The 19,708-nt window shown below is 43.7% G+C and overlaps 1 protein-coding gene and 12 non-coding genes across 13 annotated transcripts; 7 read left to right on the top strand and 6 right to left on the bottom strand.

Moving 5' to 3' along the window:
- Nucleotides 1-6,742: 6,742 nt before the first annotated feature.
- LOC141305345 (uncharacterized) lies at nucleotides 6,743-7,864 on the bottom strand. Its single transcript, XM_073832459.1, has 2 exons — nucleotides 7,192-7,864; nucleotides 6,743-7,104 (listed from the first exon to the last, which is right to left on the bottom strand). The coding sequence occupies exons 1-2, from the start codon at nucleotides 7,706-7,708 to the stop codon at nucleotides 6,743-6,745; spliced, it is 879 nt and encodes a 292-aa protein (XP_073688560.1). The 5' UTR covers nucleotides 7,709-7,864.
- Nucleotides 7,865-11,718: 3,854 nt separating this feature from the next.
- On the bottom strand, nucleotides 11,719-11,792 carry trnam-cau (transfer RNA methionine (anticodon CAU)). Its single transcript has one exon. It is a non-coding gene; the product is annotated as a tRNA-Met (tRNA).
- Nucleotides 11,793-12,079: 287 nt separating this feature from the next.
- On the top strand, nucleotides 12,080-12,162 carry trnal-cag (transfer RNA leucine (anticodon CAG)). The gene has a single exon. It is a non-coding gene; the product is annotated as a tRNA-Leu (tRNA).
- A 1,055-nt stretch (nucleotides 12,163-13,217) lies between these two features.
- trnal-cag (transfer RNA leucine (anticodon CAG)) lies at nucleotides 13,218-13,300 on the top strand. Its single transcript has one exon. It is a non-coding gene; the product is annotated as a tRNA-Leu (tRNA).
- Nucleotides 13,301-14,364: 1,064 nt separating this feature from the next.
- Nucleotides 14,365-14,447, top strand: trnal-cag (transfer RNA leucine (anticodon CAG)). Its single transcript has one exon. It is a non-coding gene; the product is annotated as a tRNA-Leu (tRNA).
- Nucleotides 14,448-15,157: 710 nt separating this feature from the next.
- Nucleotides 15,158-15,231, bottom strand: trnam-cau (transfer RNA methionine (anticodon CAU)). Its single transcript has one exon. It is a non-coding gene; the product is annotated as a tRNA-Met (tRNA).
- Nucleotides 15,232-15,518: 287 nt separating this feature from the next.
- trnal-cag (transfer RNA leucine (anticodon CAG)) lies at nucleotides 15,519-15,601 on the top strand. Its single transcript has one exon. It is a non-coding gene; the product is annotated as a tRNA-Leu (tRNA).
- A 698-nt stretch (nucleotides 15,602-16,299) lies between these two features.
- trnam-cau (transfer RNA methionine (anticodon CAU)) lies at nucleotides 16,300-16,373 on the bottom strand. Its single transcript has one exon. It is a non-coding gene; the product is annotated as a tRNA-Met (tRNA).
- Nucleotides 16,374-16,660: 287 nt separating this feature from the next.
- trnal-cag (transfer RNA leucine (anticodon CAG)) lies at nucleotides 16,661-16,743 on the top strand. Its single transcript has one exon. It is a non-coding gene; the product is annotated as a tRNA-Leu (tRNA).
- A 687-nt stretch (nucleotides 16,744-17,430) lies between these two features.
- On the bottom strand, nucleotides 17,431-17,504 carry trnam-cau (transfer RNA methionine (anticodon CAU)). Its single transcript has one exon. It is a non-coding gene; the product is annotated as a tRNA-Met (tRNA).
- A 287-nt stretch (nucleotides 17,505-17,791) lies between these two features.
- Nucleotides 17,792-17,874, top strand: trnal-cag (transfer RNA leucine (anticodon CAG)). Its single transcript has one exon. It is a non-coding gene; the product is annotated as a tRNA-Leu (tRNA).
- Nucleotides 17,875-18,574: 700 nt separating this feature from the next.
- On the bottom strand, nucleotides 18,575-18,648 carry trnam-cau (transfer RNA methionine (anticodon CAU)). Its single transcript has one exon. It is a non-coding gene; the product is annotated as a tRNA-Met (tRNA).
- A 287-nt stretch (nucleotides 18,649-18,935) lies between these two features.
- On the top strand, nucleotides 18,936-19,018 carry trnal-cag (transfer RNA leucine (anticodon CAG)). The gene has a single exon. It is a non-coding gene; the product is annotated as a tRNA-Leu (tRNA).
- The last annotated feature ends 690 nt before the right edge of the window (nucleotides 19,019-19,708 follow it).

Raw genomic sequence — 19,708 nt, 5'->3', positions numbered from 1 at the left:
ACCATTTTAGTATATCTTCTCAAGGGACAATACTATAGAAATGAATATTTATTATATTTTAGAGTAGTCTATGCACAGCTTGTATAGCAGTATAGATTGAAAATGAACATACAACCATTATTGTTAAAATAGCTGGCAAGTGAGTACACCTTAAGTAAACTTGTCCAAAGTGTCAATATTTTGTGTTAGCACCATTGTTATATGGCAGTGCCTTAATCATCCTGGGCGTGGAATTGACCAGAGCTGCTGGACATTAGACATTTACATTTACATTTAGGCATTTGGCAGACATATGGTGCTTGTCCACTTTCTGCTTGAGGATGCCCCTCAGCTGCTTAGGTTCAGGTCTGGAGACATACTTGGCCACCCCATCACCCCAGACCATGATGCACCACCACTATGCTTGACTGTAGGCAAGACACAATTTTCTTGGTACTCCTCACCAGGTCATCGCCACACATGCTGGACACCATCTGAGCCAAACAAGTTCATCTTAGTCTCATCAGAAAACAGGACATGGTTCTAGTAATTTATGCTCTTGGACAGGTTGTCTTCAACAAACTCTTTGTGGGCTTTCTTGTGAGCCAGCTTCAGATGAGGCTTCCTTCTGGGACGACGCCTATGTATATTGTGTGAGCACTGACAAGCTGACTTTCTACTTCTGCAACCTTTAATGCAATGCTGGCAGCACTCATGCATCTGTTTTTTGAAGCCAAGTTCTGCACCTGACGCACAGAACGAGTGCTCAGCTTCGTTGATCTACCCTTGCAAGGCATGTTCCGAATGAAACCCATCTTTGAAAACCTCTGTATGACCCTGACCAGTGTAGTGTAACTTGGTTTCAGGGTGTTACTGAACCTTTAATAGCCTTGGCCATCTTTGTGGAGAGCAACATTTCTAATTCTGTAATTCTCAGAGAGTTCTGCCATGAGGTACTTTTACCTGCTCTAGTACAAGATACACAACTTTGTATTGTCCTGTCAAGCAGACAAAAACAGAAACATGATGAATAGGACATGTAGCTTTGCATGGTTAAACAACATACTGCTGCACTCAAAAAAATAGCACTTTGGTTGAACATGATTTAATCATGGACAGTGTTTCCATGTGATTCCACCACATTATCTTAACAACAATGGATGATATTAAACCAACTTGAAAAATTTGTTTTCATTTAACATGAACAGATTACATTCACTAAACATGATCTAAATACAAATTTTTAACTTGAATTAATGGTTTTTATTGAACAGAAGTTAAAGTTAATGATATAATTAGTGATTAATTAAGTGATGATTGATCATTATTGAAGACACCTGATGTTAATAAGCAGAATCACCAAATGAGAAAATCACATTTTTTAGGAAACCATTACAGTGGTCAGTGTTTGCATTAGTTGGGGTCTTGAGTTTAACGTTTGTAAAAGCAGATTTTGTTTGGCTGCTGTAGCAGTGTTATAACAGCCAGACACACCAGACTAAAGGCAATCATGTTTTCAAGAAATGTTTGTGAAGTAATAGACCATGGGTTTTATCACTGGTTACATAAACTCTATAATTGAGAGTCGCATATATAGTCAGACAGATATGTAAAAAAAAAAAAAAAAATAGTTTTATTAAGACACACAAACATGAAGAATCAGTGTGAGAATCACAACAATGGTGACCATCAGAAAAAGTATGTTGTAGCCAATCAGAACTCATCCATGATTCCCATCATGCATTGCGGCATGAATAAATTATGGGCTGAATTGTCTTCATAATTTATTTTATTCTTACTATTTTCATTTGTTTTTGTTGTTTTTATGTGACTTTTTAATAACTTGTTTTGTGATGTTCAGAGTTGATATGTTTATCTGAATACATCATTTGTCACCGTTGCTGAGATTCATACGCTGGTTCTTGATGTCTGTGTGTGTCTAAACAAACAAGTTTTAATTTGTGAGAAATTCTTCCAAAGTATATTTTAACAATAGATGGAGAGTATTGTTTGTTGTGGACTCATGAGACTAAATATTTACAACAGTTATTTGACTGAACACTTTTAGAAACTTATCTCTGAGTTACAGTTCCTTTAATGGAAAATAACTCAGAGATTTGACTCTAAATTGAGTTCAATGATTCAGGTCAAGCAATGATTACATTAAACCATAACCATCATGGTTATGAGAGACCAACTAATGCAAACCCTAGAACTAAACGGGAGGACCTGGTCAGTGACCTGAAGAGAGCTGGGACCACAGTCTCATCGGTTACCATTAGTAACACACTACACCGTCATGGATTGTAATCCTGCAGCGTGTGCAAGGTCTCCCTGTTCAAGTCAGCACATGTCCAGGCCCGTCTGAAGTTTGCCAAAGACCATCTGTATGATCCTGGAGTAGGCATGGGAGAAGGTCATGTGGACAGATGAGACCAAAATATAATTCTTTGGTATAAACTCCACATGCCGTGTTTGGAGGAAGAAGAAGGATAAGTACAATCCAAAGAACACCATCCCAATTTTCATCCCCTGATGACTTGTGGTCTTGGCTTGTCTGGTTGTTTTCTCCCAAACAAAGCAGCCCAGCAAGATCTAATGTTAAAGATGTAAGGGTCAAGAGACCAACTAATGCAAACACTGACCACTGTAATGGTTTCTTAAAATTTTTTAGATTTTCTCCTTTGGGGATTCTGCTTGTTAACATCAGGTGTCTTCAATAATGATCAATCATCACTTAACTAATTACTAATTATCTCATTAACTTTAACTTCTGTTCAATAAAAAACATTAATTCAAGTTAAAAATTAGTTTTTAGATCATGTTTAGTGAATGTAATCCGTTCATGTTAAATGAACACAAATTTTTCAAGTTGGTTTAATATCATCCATTGTTGTTAAGATAATGTGATAATGATAATACTCAGGTTCAGTTGTTAATGCTGTTTTTTTTTTGCGTGTATAAAATTAATACTTAGAAAACCAATGTAGGTATTTTTAATGGATCACAGTGTAGCAAATTTAGCTCAAAAGGAAAATATATATAAATAATTACAATTAATTATGATTAATTACAATTATTTATATCAACCGTCAGTAGTAACTGTAACGGGATTAACTCGCCATCGACTAATCCATTTGTCCAGCGAACATTTGAGTAATTTCAAATCAATTTCATATTGGCCACAGACAAATAACATTCTTACAGTATTAATGCATTAGAGCATGTAGCTTAATCTTAAATCGTAAAGGGACATCAATTTGCAAGGCAGAATCAGAGACTCACGTAATTTGCGCAGAAGAGTTTTATTATCTAAGGACTAACACATAACTAGTCTAAACGAACACGTACAGACGCAAATCACACATACATGGTATCTAGGAAGGGTGAGAGGTGATGGCTAGAAACAGACAAGGAAAGGGGTATGAGGCTGAGTTGACCATCTGAAAGAACCATCAGTTTCTATCTCAAAGCACAGTATACAATAGCTTACACAAAACCTCTGTTTAGTGGAAGGAACGATACTTGCATTTGACTTAGCTGTTAAACAAGAGTCTTGTGAAGCCTCTGAAGTAGTTCTGGATGGTTCCATTTGATGACGAGGTTGCAATTTCTTGAAACTCTGTTGTGGTTAGGAGAGTCCTCTCTCCTGAGTAAGCAGTTCTGAAGGACTACAGACCAGAATTCAGAGATGGGGGTACAGGGACGGCCAGGAGTAAAGAGAGAGAAGTGTCTGATCATTGACATTTCCATGATGATAAGTTCCAGGGTTGAGGGCAACAAACTCCAGCGGTATCAGTCTGACTTTGTGTAGTCGAGAGCCATCTTCCCAGGTTGGGGAGACCACACACGGCTCTGTATGTTGAGGCTCGCTCTGGGTCATGTGAGTTCTCTCACACAGACAGCAATCAAGATTTTTCAGAAGAGACAGACAGAACTGTGGAGGAGCCTTTTAAAGTCTAGGAAGAGTCACGCCTCTCAGGATGGACTTGACCAATGAAAAAGGCTGAATTTACAAACGGGAGGTTGTAAATAATGTGGGTTTTATGACCATTTGTCTGAAAGCATGGTTCGAATGGTTGTGGCATTTTATATTTGGATTAAAGTACGAACACACATGGCATTCTATGAGGAGGTGGCATTCACCAAAGTGTGCATCATTAAATGAGCATTAGTTTGATAGGAGACACATAGTTATAGGTAGGTCACATTGACTAGTGCTTCACGCATTAAGCATACATACAATAAAAAAATACAATTCCAAAGACATTATACAAGATAGTTATAGTACACACAATGACCTAAAGGATTTGTGTGTTCATTCAAAGAAGTTTTCCTATGAATTAGGGACGAGTCCATTTCTATGAGCATAAAGTCTTTCCTATAGGAAAGAATAGGAAAAGTTTTTCTGCCTGCATTTCTTTGTGTCGTAAAACTGGTGTCATCAGATGGTTGCCCTGGTGACTGAGCTCCTTTTGGATGTTAGTCGCTTTCAAGGGTTGTTTCCAGAATTCCAACATATACCTGGCTTGTTGGTTTTAAAGATTATTTGTTATAAGTAACAAATAATAGTGTGTCTGATTGGTCAAAACATTACAACAGCCACATAATTTTAATTTAAAGTTAATCAGAAAAATAATCATAACACAACTTCACCTGTTTATGTATATTGCTAAATAAATAAAAAATAAATAATACATTTTTATTATTATTATTTATTATTATAATCATGAGTTTCATGTTGGCTTATACAATTAAATAATAGCCTATATAATACAGTTTTGTTTCAAGCCTATGTATTTTGTGCGATAGGTGAAATTATTAACGGAAACAGCTATGCAACAATTGCATTTTTTAGGGATATCATCATCCAGCACAGTTTTTTTGGTAAAAAGCCAGTTGGATGGAGACAGCAAATTTTACAGTTTTTTAATGCATATTCTCTTTGTCAATAACAAAACATTGCAAAAAACTGGATGGAAACTTGCCCATTGGGCGACAGAGTTGTTGTCAGCTTAGTGTTAGCAGTAGTGTGTGACCCACTGTTGCGGATCATTTACATTGTGTCACGTAGTGTGAAAAGCACAATGACCTAATGACAGACAGGATGTCATGTAGTCTGAACAGCACAGTTTTTTCGCCGATTAAGTCGTAGGTATGCCTCAACTGTGAGAGACAAAATCTCAAAAAAAAGAAAAAAAAAAAAAGAAAATCACATTGTATGATTTTTAAATAATTAATTTCCCTTTTATTGCATGAAATAAGTATTTGATCACCTACCAACTAGCAAGAATTCTATCTCTCACAGACCTGTTAGTTTGTCTTTAAGAAGCCCTCCTATCCTCCACTCATTACCTGTAGTAATTGCATCTGTTTGAACTTGTTACCTGTATAAAAGACACCTGTCCACACACTCAATCAGACTCCAACCTCTCCACTATGGGCAAGACCAAAGAGCTGTCTAAGGACACTAGGGACAATCAATGATCCTGAGAAAGGTGAGGGATCACCCTAGAACTAAACGGGAGGACCTGGTCAGTGACCTGAAGAGAGCTGGGACCACAGTCTCATCGGTTACCATTAGTAACACACTACACCGTCATGGATTGTAATCCTGCAGCGTGTGCAAGGTCTCCCTGTTCAAGTCAGCACATGTCCAGGCCCGTCTGAAGTTTGCCAAAGACCATCTGTATGATCCTGGAGTAGGCATGGGAGAAGGTCATGTGGACAGATGAGACCAAAATATAATTCTTTGGTATAAACTCCACATGCCGTGTTTGGAGGAAGAAGAAGGATAAGTACAATCCAAAGAACACCAAAAAGCATGGGGGAGGAAACATCATGCTTTGGGGGTGTTTTTCTGCAAAGTGGACAGGACGACCGCACCGTATTGAGGGGAGGATGGATGGGGCCATGTATCACAAGATTTTGGGCAACAACAACCTTCCCTCAGTAAGGGCCTGTTGCCCAAGCTACAGTCCCAAAACCTGAAAGATCTGCAGAAGACCTGTATGGAGGAGTGGGACAAAATCCCCGCTGCAGTGTGTGCAAACCTGGTCAAGAACTACAGAAAACATCTGACCTCTGTAACTGTAAACCAAATACTAAGTTCTATTTTTCTAGTGTATCATAGACGTGTTTCATGCAATAAAATGGAACTTAATTATTTAAAAATTAAACAATGTGACTGGATTTGTTTTAGATTCTGTCTCTCACAGTTGAGGTGTACCTATATTGAAAATTACAGATTTTACCATTATTTGTAAATGGGAAAACTTGAAAAATCGGCAGTGTATTAAATACTTATTTGCCCCACTGTACTTGTTGAAATTCATGCCAGACTTGTTAGCCCACTATTTCTTGGCACAAGTGGACAGTTCAGTAAGAAGGAACTTTTACGTACACACAACATAACTCACTTGAGAATTTATATTTAATATTTGTCACGGTTTCAGTCAATAATTTCAGCCTTCAAATTATTTTTGCTATTTCAGGCAAAAAATCTTTGAAGTAGAACTTTTTTCTGGTGCCATTTTATATCTGCAGAGCTATTTGAAACTATTTACGTACAAAAACAGAAATACGGTCTTGTTTATACATAACTGTTCTAGGTCTATATGTGATGGCAAAATCACATATAGACAAAAATTATTCCATTGCGCCGCCTTCAGAGTGATTTTAAAAATTGCTCCTTCTAAACTTGTCAGTGTGTTTCCAGAATGCGTTTGCAAATTATCTTTCAGGTTTCTCTGATATGTGAAACTTATGTTGCAGAAGGTCTGTCTCCAGTGTGAAGCCTCATGTGAGCGGTAAGGTTTCCTTTAAGTGTGAAACTCTTTCCACATGAAAGGCAACTAAAAGGTTTTTCTTCACTGTGAACTCTCATGTGAGCCCGAAGGTTTCCTCTAAATCTGAAAGTCTTTCCACAATAAGGGCAGATATAATCCTTCTCTCCAGTATGAATTCTCATGTGTAGATTTAGGTTTGTCTTGTTTGAGCAAGTTTTTCCACAGTGATTGCACATGAACGGCTTCTCTCCAGTGTGAGATGTTACATGATTTTTAAAATGATCACTGTCTGAGAAACTCATTCCACACTGATGGCATATAAAACTGAGAGAGGGAGCTCCTGAGTGAACCACCATGTGCTTTTTAAGGGTTCCCTTATGACTGAACTTCTTTTCACACTGATCGCATGCATATGGCTTCTCACCAGTGTGAATGTTCATGTGATACTCAAGGTTTGGTTTGGTTGTAAAACCTATTCCACAAAGTTTGCAAAGGTACGGCTTCTCTCCAGTGTGAGTTCTCATGTGCCTGTTAATGCTTCCTTGTTGACTGAAATGTTTTCCACACAGAGGGCATGTGAAGGGCTTTTCACCTGTGTGGACGTTCATGTGGCTTTTGAGGGCTGCTTTTTTAGTGAAAGATTTTCCACACTCTTGGCAGGTGAAAGGCTTCTCTCCAGTGTGAATCCTCATGTGGACTTTAAGATTTCCATGTTCACTGAAATGTTTTCCACACTGTTGGCAGGTAAAAGGCTTCTCTCCAGTGTGAATCCTCAAGTGGACTATAAGGTTTCCATGTTGACTGAAACTCTTTCCACAATACTGGCAGGTGAAATGAGTTTTACTTGAAGTATTTTCTGTCTGAGAGCAACTAATTGATTCTCGTCCAGTTATAAAATACTGATCTTCATCTTGCATTTCATCTAGTACTTCACTCTCCATTCTGGGCACCACCAGTTCTAAAAAGAGACAAATACAAGTTAACCCCTGTTTAAAAGCAACAGTAGAACAGAGTGCAACAATGGCCCAGATCTGGCATTTATTCTGGAGAGTCACAGTCCTGCAGAGTAAAGCTCCAACACACCTCTAATAAGTTAACCTTGAAGACCATGATTCAGGTGTGTTCAGTTAGAATTGGAGTTAAACTCTGCAGAGCTGAGCTTGACACCCCAGTTTACATTTATAGAAAGTCTTGGATATGTGAAAACATCAAAATGTGTTCTACTGGGGATGTTTGAAGTGTTTGATGTTTGACTACTGTTTTAATTCCTCATTGAAAACTTGGAATCAAGGTTTTTTTTTTTTTAAATGCAGCATTACATAGACGTAAAGGTATGCTTGGGATTTTGGGGGAAACTTCTGTAATTTTTAACTAAGATTAATAGTGTCATGTATGTAAACCACATTTGGGCAGCATGAAAATCACAATTGTGAGAGATTTGAGAAATGCACATTTCAGAACAAAAATTTACAGATAATGTACTCACACACTTGTCATCCAAGATGTTCATGTCCTTCTTTCTTCAGTCGTAAGGAAATTATGTTTTTTGAGTAAAGCATTCAGGATTTATATGGTTTGAACTTCTAAAATGCAGCTTCAAAGGGCTCTAAATGATCGCAGCCAAGGAAAGAAGGGTTTTATTTAGCAAACAATGTTATTTTCTAAAAAAAAAAAAAAAAAATTACAAATTATATACTTTTTAACCTCAAAGTCTTGTCTAGCTCAGCAAGACAAGCATTTGAGATTAAAAAGTATATATCTGATCGTTTCGCTAGATAATAAACTTCTTCCTCGGCTGGGATCATTAAAAGCCCTTTGACGCCACATTTAAACTGCATTTTGGAAGTTCAAACTTGGGGGCACCATAGAAGTCCACTATATGGAGAGAAATCCTGAAATGTTTTCCTCAAAAAACATTTCTTTACGACTAAAGAAAGTAAGACATGAACAACAAAGCAGGAGGAAAGCAAACAAGATTACAAAAAAATCACTTGCCAACAGCAACCGAACTGAGAAAATGCACAGGCCAAAATATTGCTTACCAGCCATTAACCAGTATTTGGATTTTAAAAATCCCAAAACGCTCCAAACCCCCTTTTTCTGTTTCATTGTCAACAAACAATAATACAAAAATTGGGTGGGGGATGAGAAACATACAGTATCTCACAAAAGTAAGTACACCTCTTACATTTCAGCAACCATTTTAGTATATCTTCCCAAGGGATAATACTATAGAAATGAAACTTGGATATATTTTAGAGTAGTCAGTGTCCAGCTTGTATAGCAGTATAGATTTACTGTCCTCTAAAAATACAGCCATTATTGCCAAAATAGCTGGCAACAAAAGTGAGTACACCCTAAGTGATAACAGCAGTATGTTGTTTAGCCATGTAAAGCCACATGTCCTATTCATTATGTTTATGTTTTTGTCTGCTTGACTGTTCTGTGCATCAAGTGCAGAACCTGGCTTCAAAAAAAAAAAAAAAAAAAAAAAACAGATGCATGAGTGCTGCCAGCTTTGCTTTAAAGGTTGCAGAAGTAAAAGGTCAGTTTGTCAGTGCTCACACCATACGCTGCACAGTGCTAAAAGTCAGTTTGCACAGGCGTCATCCCACATGAAAGCCTCTTCTGAAGCTGGCTCATAAGAAAGCCCGCAAACAGTTTGCTGAAGACAACCTGTCCATGAGCATGAATAACTGGAACCATGTTCTGTGGTCTGATGAGACTATAAGATCAACTCAGATGGTGTCCAGCATGTGTGGTGATGCCCTGGTTAAGAGTACCAAGAAAACTGTGTCTTGCCTACAGTCAAGCATGGTGGTGGTAGCATCATGGTCTGGGGCTGCATGAGTGCTGTTGGTTCTGGGGAGTTGCAGTTCATTGAGGGAAACATGGAGTCCATTATGTACTGTACATTCTGTAGCAGAACACGGTGCCTTCCCTCCAGAAACCAGGCAGATCGGCAGTTTTCCATGATAACGATCCCAATCACACCACCAAAATGATAGCCGCCTTGCTGAGGAAGCTGAAGGTGAATGAGTGGCCAAGTTTGTCTCCAGACCTGAACCCTGTGGGGCATCCTCAGATGGAAGGTAGAGAAGCACAATGTGTCTAATGTACTGCAGCTATGTGATGCCATTATATGGAAGAGGATCCCAGCAACAACCTGTGCAGCTCTGGTCAATTCCATGCCTTGCAGGATTAAGGCAGTGCTGGATAACAATGGTGCTAACATAAAATATTGACACTTTGGACACAGTTTTGACAAGTTCACTTAGGGTGTACTCACTTTTGTTGCCAGCTATTTTGACAATAATGGCTGTATGCTGAGTTATTTTCATAGGACAGTAAATCTATACTGCTATACAAGCTGCACACTGACTATAAAATATATCCAAGTTAAATTTCTATAGTATTATCCCTTAAGACAATATACTAAATTTGTGTGAGGGGTGTACTCACTTTTGTGGGACACTCTATAGCACTTGTTCTCAAACTGGGGTATGCGAGGTGACGGAAGGGAGTTGCCAAAAAAATGCTGAGCTTTGCCATTCATTTAGTTCTACCCCAATTTAAAGTAACATTAAAACAGAGCATGTATTTCTGACAAGCAAAATGCCGCTTTTATGCTGAAACAGGAAAATGGGAGTGCCGTAAACAATCAAAGACATCAAATTACCTCATCTCTTGCAGTCAAAACTGACTGTATCCATACCAGCAGTGTGCATATGATAGGATGCCTGCAAAGTATGCTACTTTAGCAAACAGCGCTGCATGTACTTAATTCAGGTCATGAGGGGAGGCCTCAGCAAACTGACAGCTTATCACCCTGGACCCTCAGATTAAAACTCTGATGCTCTACCGACTGAGCTATCCGGGCCACCTGCATGACAGCAGAAAATGTGCATTCTCTGTCTGCTTACAGTTTGTGGCACTACAGGATGAAGGCCACAGACTATTAGGCTTGGTGTGTCCGGGCCTTTAGGTTTACGAAAGCTTGTCTTCCCAATGACATGTAATTTCATTTCATCGAATGCCAGCATTATACTAACCTCAAGAAAGCCTCACAAGGACACGGCCACATGTTACATGATTATGAATGCTATTACTGCATTCATTCAGCATTAGCCCAGCATCAACACTGAATTTCGATTACACTGTATATCAACGGTTGGTCTAGGACTGGGTGGAAGTCAGGGAATTTACCTGGAACCTCACAGTTTCTCACAAAACATCATGTCGCACGCCCTCCAGAGGAGCTGTGGCCTTTTGACTCGGGAGAAAAGGGACAAGCAGGCGGAAGGGATCCTTCAGATTATGAGACTGACACGCTGCCCAACTGCGTCAATGAGGCCGGTGGGTTGACCGGTCTGAACAGCGAAGAACTAGCTTCTCTGTCCTTGCCTGTAGGTGTAGCCGCAATGGGTCAGCAATGCGACGTCACTCCTTCCCCGATACCAAGTTGCAGGCACTTTTAAAGAATGCCTTGAAAGACTATGTCAAGTCGTAATAGAATCGAGTCAATATTTCCTTAAGATGAAGGCAACATTGCTTTAAGGTTCACGAAAGCTTGCCTTCCCATTAATAGGGAATTTCATTTCCAATGCCAGCATGATATTACCCTTAAGAAAACCTCACAAGAACACCGCCACATGTTACATGAATACGACAGGGATGGTATTCCTGCATTCCTTCAGCATTAGCCCAGCGTGAACACTGAATTTCGATTATATTGCATGTCAAAGGGTGGCCTAGGACTGAATGCAATGTCGCTGGATGGTATTTAGGGAATTTACCTGGAAACTCACAGTTTCTCCCGCAATGTCGTGTCGTCCACCCTTCAGATGAGCTGTGGCCTTTTTCCCTCAGGCGAAGGAGACAAGCAGGCGGACGGGAACAGAGAAGCCCGCTCTGTCGTGTAAGCGCTCTCAGCTATCAAAAGGCACCACGCTGCCCCGTGTGAGGCTCGAACTCACGACCTTCAGATTATGAGACTGACGCGCTGCCTAACTGCGCCAACGAGGCCGGCGGGATGACCGGTCTGAAATGCGAAGCGCTAGCGTGTCGGTGCCTGCCTGCAGGGCGTAGATCCAAAAGCTGCGTTCAGGTCGCAGTCTCCTCTGGAGGTGTGGGTGCGAATCCCACTTTTCCGACAGAACTGTCCTTTGTCCTTTGGCTTCGGATAACAGCTACAGTCTTCAGCGCTTGGCAGAACATGTGGAGCTATATTTGAATCGAATCAACATTTCGTTAGGGATTCAGACCACAAGCTGGGTGTAGCCGCAACGGGTCAGCTCCCACCACGCAAGCGTGTCAGGATGGCCGAGCGGTCTAAGGCGCTGCGTTCAGGTCGCAGTCTCCCCTGGAGGCGTGGGTTCGAATCCCACTTCTGACAGACTTAAGTTTCGGCTACGGACAACAGCTACGGTCTTCAGCCGCAAGGCTGTAACTTTGCCTTGTGTCAGGGCATTAACTTTGCCAAAGCACCACATTTCAGTCGACGTCAGAATTAGTATAAAGTGGCAGTAACGCCGACGGGCGTTCCGTTAAACTTGAGAATTACTCCGTTTTATCGTTTGTGCGACGTCACTCCTTCCCCGATACCAAGTTGCAGGCACTTTTAAAGAATGCCTTGAAAGACTATGTCAAGTCGTAATAGAATCGAGTCAATATTTCCTTAAGATGAAGGCAACATTGCTTTAAGGTTCACGAAAGCTTGCCCTCCCATTAATAGGGAATTTCATTTCCAATGCCAGCATGATATTACCCTTAAGAAAACCTCACAAGAACACCGCCACATGTTACATGAATACGACAGGGATGGTATTCCTGCATTCATTCAGCATTAGCCCAGCGTGAACACTGAATTTCGATTATATTGCATGTCAAAGGGTGGCCTAGGACTGAATGCAATGTCGCTGGATGGGATTTAGGGAATTTACCTGGAAACTCACAGTTTCTCCCGCAATGTCGTGTCGTCCACCCTTCAGATGAGCTGTGGCCTTTTTCCCTCAGGCGAAGGAGACAAGCAGGCGGACGGGAACAGAGAAGCCCGCTCTGTCGTGTAAGCGCTCTCAGCTATCAAAAGGCACCACGCTGCCCCGTGTGAGGCACGACCTTCAGATTATGAGACTGACGCGCTGCCTAACTGCGCCAACGAGGCCGGCGGGATGACCGGTCTGAAATGCGAAGCGCTAGCGTGTCGGTGCCTGCCTGCAGGGCGTAGATCCAAAAGCTACGTTCAGGTCACAGTCTCCTCTGGAGGTGTGGGTGCGAATCCCACTTTTCCGACAGAACTGTCCTTTGTCCTTTGGCTTCGGATAACAGCTACAGTCTTCAGCGCTTGGCAGAACATGTGGAGCTATATTTGAATCGAATCAACATTTCGTTAGGGATTCAGACCACAAGCTGGGTGTAGCCGCAACGGGTCAGCTCCCACCACGCAAGCGTGTCAGGATGGCCGAGCGGTCTAAGGCGCTGCGTTCAGGTCGCAGTCTCCCCTGGAGGCGTGGGTTCGAATCCCACTTCTGACAGACTTAAGTTTCGGCTACGGACAACAGCTACGGTCTTCAGCCGCAAGGCTGTAACTTTGCCAACTTTGCCTTGTGTCAGGGCATTAACTTTGCCAAAGCACCACATTTCAGTCGACGTCAGAATTAGTATAAAGTGGCAGTAACGCCGACGGGCGTTCCGTTAAACTTGAGAATTACTCCGTTGTATCGTTTGTGCGACGTCACTCCTTCCCCGATACCAAGTTGCAGGCACTTTTAAAGAATGCCTTGAAAGACTATGTCAAGTCGTAATAGAATCGAGTCAATATTTCCTTAAGATGAAGGCAACATTGCTTTAAGGTTCACGAAAGCTTGCCTTCCCATTAATAGGGAATTTCATTTCCAATGCCAGCATGATATTACCCTTAAGAAAACCTCACAAGAACACCGCCACATGTTACATGAATACGACAGGGATGGTATTCCTGCATTCATTCAGCATTAGCCCAGCGTGAACACTGAATTTCGATTATATTGCATGTCAAAGGGTGGCCTAGGACTGAATGCAATGTCACTGGATGGTATTTAGGGAATTTACCTGGAAACTCACAGTTTCTCCCGCAATGTCGTGTCGTCCACCCTTCAGATGAGCTGTGGCCTTTTTCCCTCAGGCGAAGGAGACAAGCAGGCGGACGGGAACAGAGAAGCCCGCTCTGTCGTGTAAGCGCTCTCAGCTATCAAAAGGCACCACGCTGCCCCGTGTGAGGCACGACCTTCAGATTATGAGACTGACGCGCTGCCTAACTGCGCCAACGAGGCCGGCGGGATGACCGGTCTGAAATGCGAAGCGCTAGCGTGTCGGTGCCTGCCTGCAGGGCGTAGATCCAAAAGCTGCGTTCAGGTCGCAGTCTCCTCTGGAGGTGTGGGTTCGAATCCCACTTTTCCGACAGAACTGTCCTTTGTCCTTTGGCTTCGGATAACAGCTACAGTCTTCAGCGCTTGGCAGAACATGTGGAGCTATATTTGAATCGAATCAACATTTCGTTAGGGATTCAGACCACAAGCTGGGTGTAGCCGCAACGGGTCAGCTCCCACCACGCAAGCGTGTCAGGATGGCCGAGCGGTCTAAGGCGCTGCGTTCAGGTCGCAGTCTCCCCTGGAGGCGTGGGTTCGAATCCCAATTCTGACAGACTTAAGTTTCTGCTACGGACAACAGCTATGGTCTTCAGCCGCAAGGCTGTAACTTTGCCAACTTTGCCTTTATCAGGGCATTAACTTTGCCAAAGCACCACATTTCAGTCAACGTCAGAATTAGTATAAAGTGGCAGTAACGCCGACGGGCGTTCCGTTAAACTTGAGAATTACTCCGTTGTATCGTTTGTGCGACGTCACTCCTTCCCCGATACCAAGTTGCAGGCACTTTTAAAGAATGCCTTGAAAGACTATGTCAAGTCGTAATAGAATCGAGTCAATATTTCCTTAAGATGAAGGCAACATTGCTTTAAGGTTCACGAAAGCTTGCCTTCCCATTAATAGGGAATTTCATTTCCAATGCCAGCATGATATTACCCTTAAGAAAACCTCACAAGAACACCGCCACATGTTACATGAATATGACAGGGATGGTATTCCTGCATTCATTCAGCATTAGCCCAGCGTGAACACTGAATTTCGATTATATTGCATGTCAAAGGGTGGCCTAGGACTGAATGCAATGTCGCTGGATGGTATTTAGGGAATTTACCTGGAAACTCACAGTTTCTCCCGCAATGTCGTGTCGTCCACCCTTCAGATGAGCTGTGGCCTTTTTCCCTCAGGCGAAGGAGACAAGCAGGCGGACGGGAACAGAGAAGCCCGCTCTGTCGTGTAAGCGCTCTCAGCTATCAAAAGGCACCACGCTGCCCCGTGTGAGGCTCGAACTCACGACCTTCAGATTATGAGACTGACACGCTGCCTAACTGCGCCAACGAGGCCGGCGGGATGACCGGTCTGAAATGCGAAGCGCTAGCGTGTCGGTGCCTGCCTGCAGGGCGTAGATCCAAAAGCTGCGTTCAGGTCGCAGTCTCCTCTGGAGGTGTGGGTTCGAATCCCACTTTTCCGACAGAGCTGTCCTTTGTCCTTTGGCTTCGGATAACAGCTACAGTCTTCAGCGCTTGGCAGAACATGTGGAGCTATATTTGAATCGAATCAACATTTCGTTAGGGATTCAGACCACAAGCTGGGTGTAGCCGCAACGGGTCAGCTCCCACCACGCAAGCGTGTCAGGATGGCCGAGCGGTCTAAGGCGCTGCGTTCAGGTCGCAGTCTCCCCTGGAGGCGTGGGTTCGAATCCCACTTCTGACAGACTTAAGTTTCTGCTACGGTCTTCAGCTGCAAGGCTGTAACTTTGCCAACTTTGCCTTGTGTCAGGGCATTAACTTTGCCAAAGCACCACATTTCAGTCGACGTCAGAATTAGTATAAAGTGGCAGTAACGCCGACGGGCGTTCCGTTAAACTTGAGAATTACTCCGTTTTATCGTTTGTGCGACGTCACTCCTTCCCCGATACCAAGTTGCAGGCACTTTTAAAGAATGCCTTGAAAGACTATGTCAAGTCGTAATAGAATCGAGTCAATATTTCCTTAAGATGAAGGCAACATTGCTTTAAGGTTCACGAAAGCTTGCCTTCCCATTAATAGGGAATTTCATTTCCAATGCCAGCATGATATTACCCTTAAGAAAACCTCACAAGAACACCGCCACATGTTACATGAATACGACAGGGATGGTATTCCTGCATTCATTCAGCATTAGCCCAGCGTGAACACTGAATTTCGATTATATTGCATGTCAAAGGGTGGCCTAGGACTGAATGCAATGTCGCTGGATGGGATTTAGGGAATTTACCTGGAAACTCACAGTTTCTCCCGCAATGTCGTGTCGTCCACCCTTCAGATGAGCTGTGGCCTTTTTCCCTCAGGCGAAGGAGACAAGCAGGCGGACGGGAACAGAGAAGCCCGCTCTGTCGTGTAAGCGCTCTCAGCTATCAAAAGGCACCACGCTGCCCCGTGTGAGGCTCGAACTCACGACCTTCAGATTATGAGACTGACGCGCTGCCTAACTGCGCCAACGAGGCCGGCGGGATGACCGGTCTGAAATGCGAAGCGCTAGCGTGTCGGTGCCTGCCTGCAGGGCGTAGATCCAAAAGCTGCGTTCAGGTCGCAGTCTCCTCTGGAGGTGTGGGTGCGAATCCCACTTTTCCGACAGAACTGTCCTTTGTCCTTTGGCTTCGGATAACAGCTACAGTCTTCAGCGCTTGGCAGAACATGTGGAGCTATGTTTGAATCGAATCAACATTTCGTTAGGGATTCAGACCACAAGCTGGGTGTAGCCGCAACGGGTCAGCTCCCACCACGCAAGCGTGTCAGGATGGCCGAGCGGTCTAAGGCGCTGTGTTCAGGTCGCAGTCTCCCCTGGAGGCGTGGGTTTGAATCCCACTTCTGACAGACTTAAGTTTCGGCTACAGACAACAGCTACGGTCTTCAGCCGCAAGGCTGTAACTTTGCCAACTTTGCCTTGTGTCAGGGCATTAACTTTGCCAAAGCACCACATTTCAGTCGACGTCAGAATTAGTATAAAGTGGCGAACTTGAGAATTACTCCGTTGTATCGTTTGTGCGACGTCACTCCTTCCCCGATACCAAGTTGCAGGCACTTTTAAAGAATGCCTTGAAAGACTATGTCAAGTCGTAATAGAATCGAGTCAATATTTCCTTAAGATGAAGGCAACATTGCTTTAAGGTTCACGAAAGCTTGCCTTCCCATTAATAGGGAATTTCATTTCCAATGCCAGCATGATATTACCCTTAAGAAAACCTCACAAGAACACCGCCACATGTTACATGAATATGACAGGGATGGTATTCCTGCATTCATTCAGCATTAGCCCAGCGTGAACACTGAATTTCGATTATATTGCATGTCAAAGGGTGGCCTAGGACTGAATGCAATGTCGCTGGATGGTATTTAGGGAATTTACCTGGAAACTCACAGTTTCTCCCGCAATGTCGTGTCGTCCACCCTTCAGATGAGCTGTGGCCTTTTTCCCTCAGGCGAAGGAGACAAGCAGGCGGACGGGAACAGAGAAGCCCGCTCTGTCGTGTAAGCGCTCTCAGCTATCAAAAGGCACCACGCTGCCCCGTGTGAGGCTCGAACTCACGACCTTCAGATTATGAGACTGACGCGCTGCCTAACTGCGCCAACGAGGCCGGCGGGATGACTGGTCTGAAATGCGAAGCGCTAGCGTGTCGGTGCCTGCCTGCAGGGCGTAGATCCAAAAGCTGCGTTCAGGTCGCAGTCTCCTCTGGAGGTGTGGGTTCGAATCCCACTTTTCCGACAGAACTGTCCTTTGTCCTTTGGCTTCGGATAACAGCTACAGTCTTCAGCGCTTGGCAGAACATGTGGAGCTATATTTGAATCGAATCAACATTTCGTTAGGGATTCAGACCACAAGCTGGGTGTAGCCGCAACGGGTCAGCTCCCACCACGCAAGCGTGTCAGGATGGCCGAGCGGTCTAAGGCGCTGCGTTCAGGTCGCAGTCTCCCCTGGAGGCGTGGGTTCGAATCCCACTTCTGACAGACTTAAGTTTTGGCTACGGACAACAGCTACGGTCTTCAGCCGCAAGGCTGTAACTTTGCCAACTTTGCCTTGTGTCAGGGCATTAACTTTGCCAAAGCACCACATTTCAGTCGACGTCAGAATTAGTATAAAGTGGCAGTAACTTCCGTTAAACTTGAGAATTACTCCGTTTTATCGTTTGTGCGACGTCACTCCTTCCCCGATACCAAGTTGCAGGCACTTTTAAAGAATGCCTTGAAAGACTATGTCAAGTCGTAATAGAATCGAGTCAATATTTCCTTAAGATGAAGGCAACATTGCTTTAAGGTTCACGAAAGCTTGCCTTCCCATTAATAGGGAATTTCATTTCCAATGCCAGCATCATATTACCCTTAAGAAAACCTCACAAGAACACCGCCACATGTTACATGAATACGACAGGGATGGTATTCCTGCATTCATTCAGCATTAGCCCAGCGTGAACACTGAATTTCGATTATATTGCATGTCAAAGGGTGGCCTAGGACTGAATGCAATGTCGCTGGATGGGATTTAGGGAATTTACCTGGAAACTCACAGTTTCTCCCGCAATGTCGTGTCGTCCACCCTTCAGATGAGCTGTGGCCTTTTTCCCTCAGGCGAAGGAGACAAGCAGGCGGACGGGAACAGAGAAGCCCGCTCTGTCGTGTAAGCGCTCTCAGCTATCGAAAGGCACCACGCTGCCCCGTGTGAGGCTCGAACTCACGACCTTCAGATTATGAGACTGACGCGCTGCCTAACTGCGCCAACGAGGCCGGCGGGATGACCGGTCTGAAATGCGAAGCGCTAGCGTGTCGGTGCCTGCCTGCAGGGCGTAGATCCAAAAGCTGCGTTCAGGTCGCAGTCTCCTCTGGAGGTGTGGGTTCGAATCCCACTTTTCCGACAGAACTGTCCTTTGTCCTTTGGCTTCGGATAACAGCTACAGTCTTCAGCGCTTGGCAGAACATGTGGAGCTATATTTGAATCGAATCAACATTTCGTTAGGGATTCAGACCACAAGCTGGGTGTAGCCGCAACGGGTCAGCTCCCACCACGCAAGCGTGTCAGGATGGCCGAGCGGTCTAAGGCGCTGCGTTCAGGTCGCAGTCTCCCCTGGAGGCGTGGGTTCGAATCCCACTTCTGACAGACTTAAGTTTCGGCTACGGACAACAGCTACGGTCTTCAGCCGCAAGGCTGTAACTTTGCCTTGTGTCAGGGCATTAACTTTGCCAAAGCACCACATTTCAGTCGACGTCAGAATTAGTATAAAGTGGCAGTAACGCCGACGGGCGTTCCGTTAAACTTGAGAATTACTCCGTTTTATCGTTTGTGCGACGTCACTCCTTCCCCGATACCAAGTTGCAGGCACTTTTAAAGAATGCCTTGAAAGACTATGTCAAGTCGTAATAGAATCGAGTCAATATTTCCTTAAGATGAAGGCAACATTGCTTTAAGGTTCACGAAAGCTTGCCCTCCCATTAATAGGGAATTTCATTTCCAATGCCAGCATGATATTACCCTTAAGAAAACCTCACAAGAACACCGCCACATGTTACATGAATACGACAGGGATGGTATTCCTGCATTCATTCAGCATTAGCCCAGCGTGAACACTGAATTTCGATTATATTGCATGTCAAAGGGTGGCCTAGGACTGAATGCAATGTCGCTGGATGGGATTTAGGGAATTTACCTGGAAACTCACAGTTTCTCCCGCAATGTCGTGTCGTCCACCCTTCAGATGAGCTGTGGCCTTTTTCCCTCAGGCGAAGGAGACAAGCAGGCGGACGGGAACAGAGAAGCCCGCTCTGTCGTGTAAGCGCTCTCAGCTATCAA

Source organism: Garra rufa, unplaced genomic scaffold, assembly GCF_049309525.1.
Source record: "Garra rufa unplaced genomic scaffold, GarRuf1.0 hap1_unplaced_002, whole genome shotgun sequence".
NCBI lineage: Eukaryota > Metazoa > Chordata > Actinopteri > Cypriniformes > Cyprinidae > Garra > Garra rufa.
This window is presented reverse-complemented; position numbering and strand designations above follow the sequence as displayed.

Excerpts from the sequence above, each read along its gene's own strand:
- LOC141305345 (XM_073832459.1), bottom strand. The coding sequence starts at position 7,708 with ATGGAGAGTGAAGTACTAGATGAAATGCAAGATGAAGATCAGTATTTT. Across the intron at positions 7,105-7,191 it reads TCACATGAACATTCACACTG|CTCCCTCTCTCAGTTTTATA; the intron begins GTGAGAAGCCAT and ends TTCACTCAGGAG.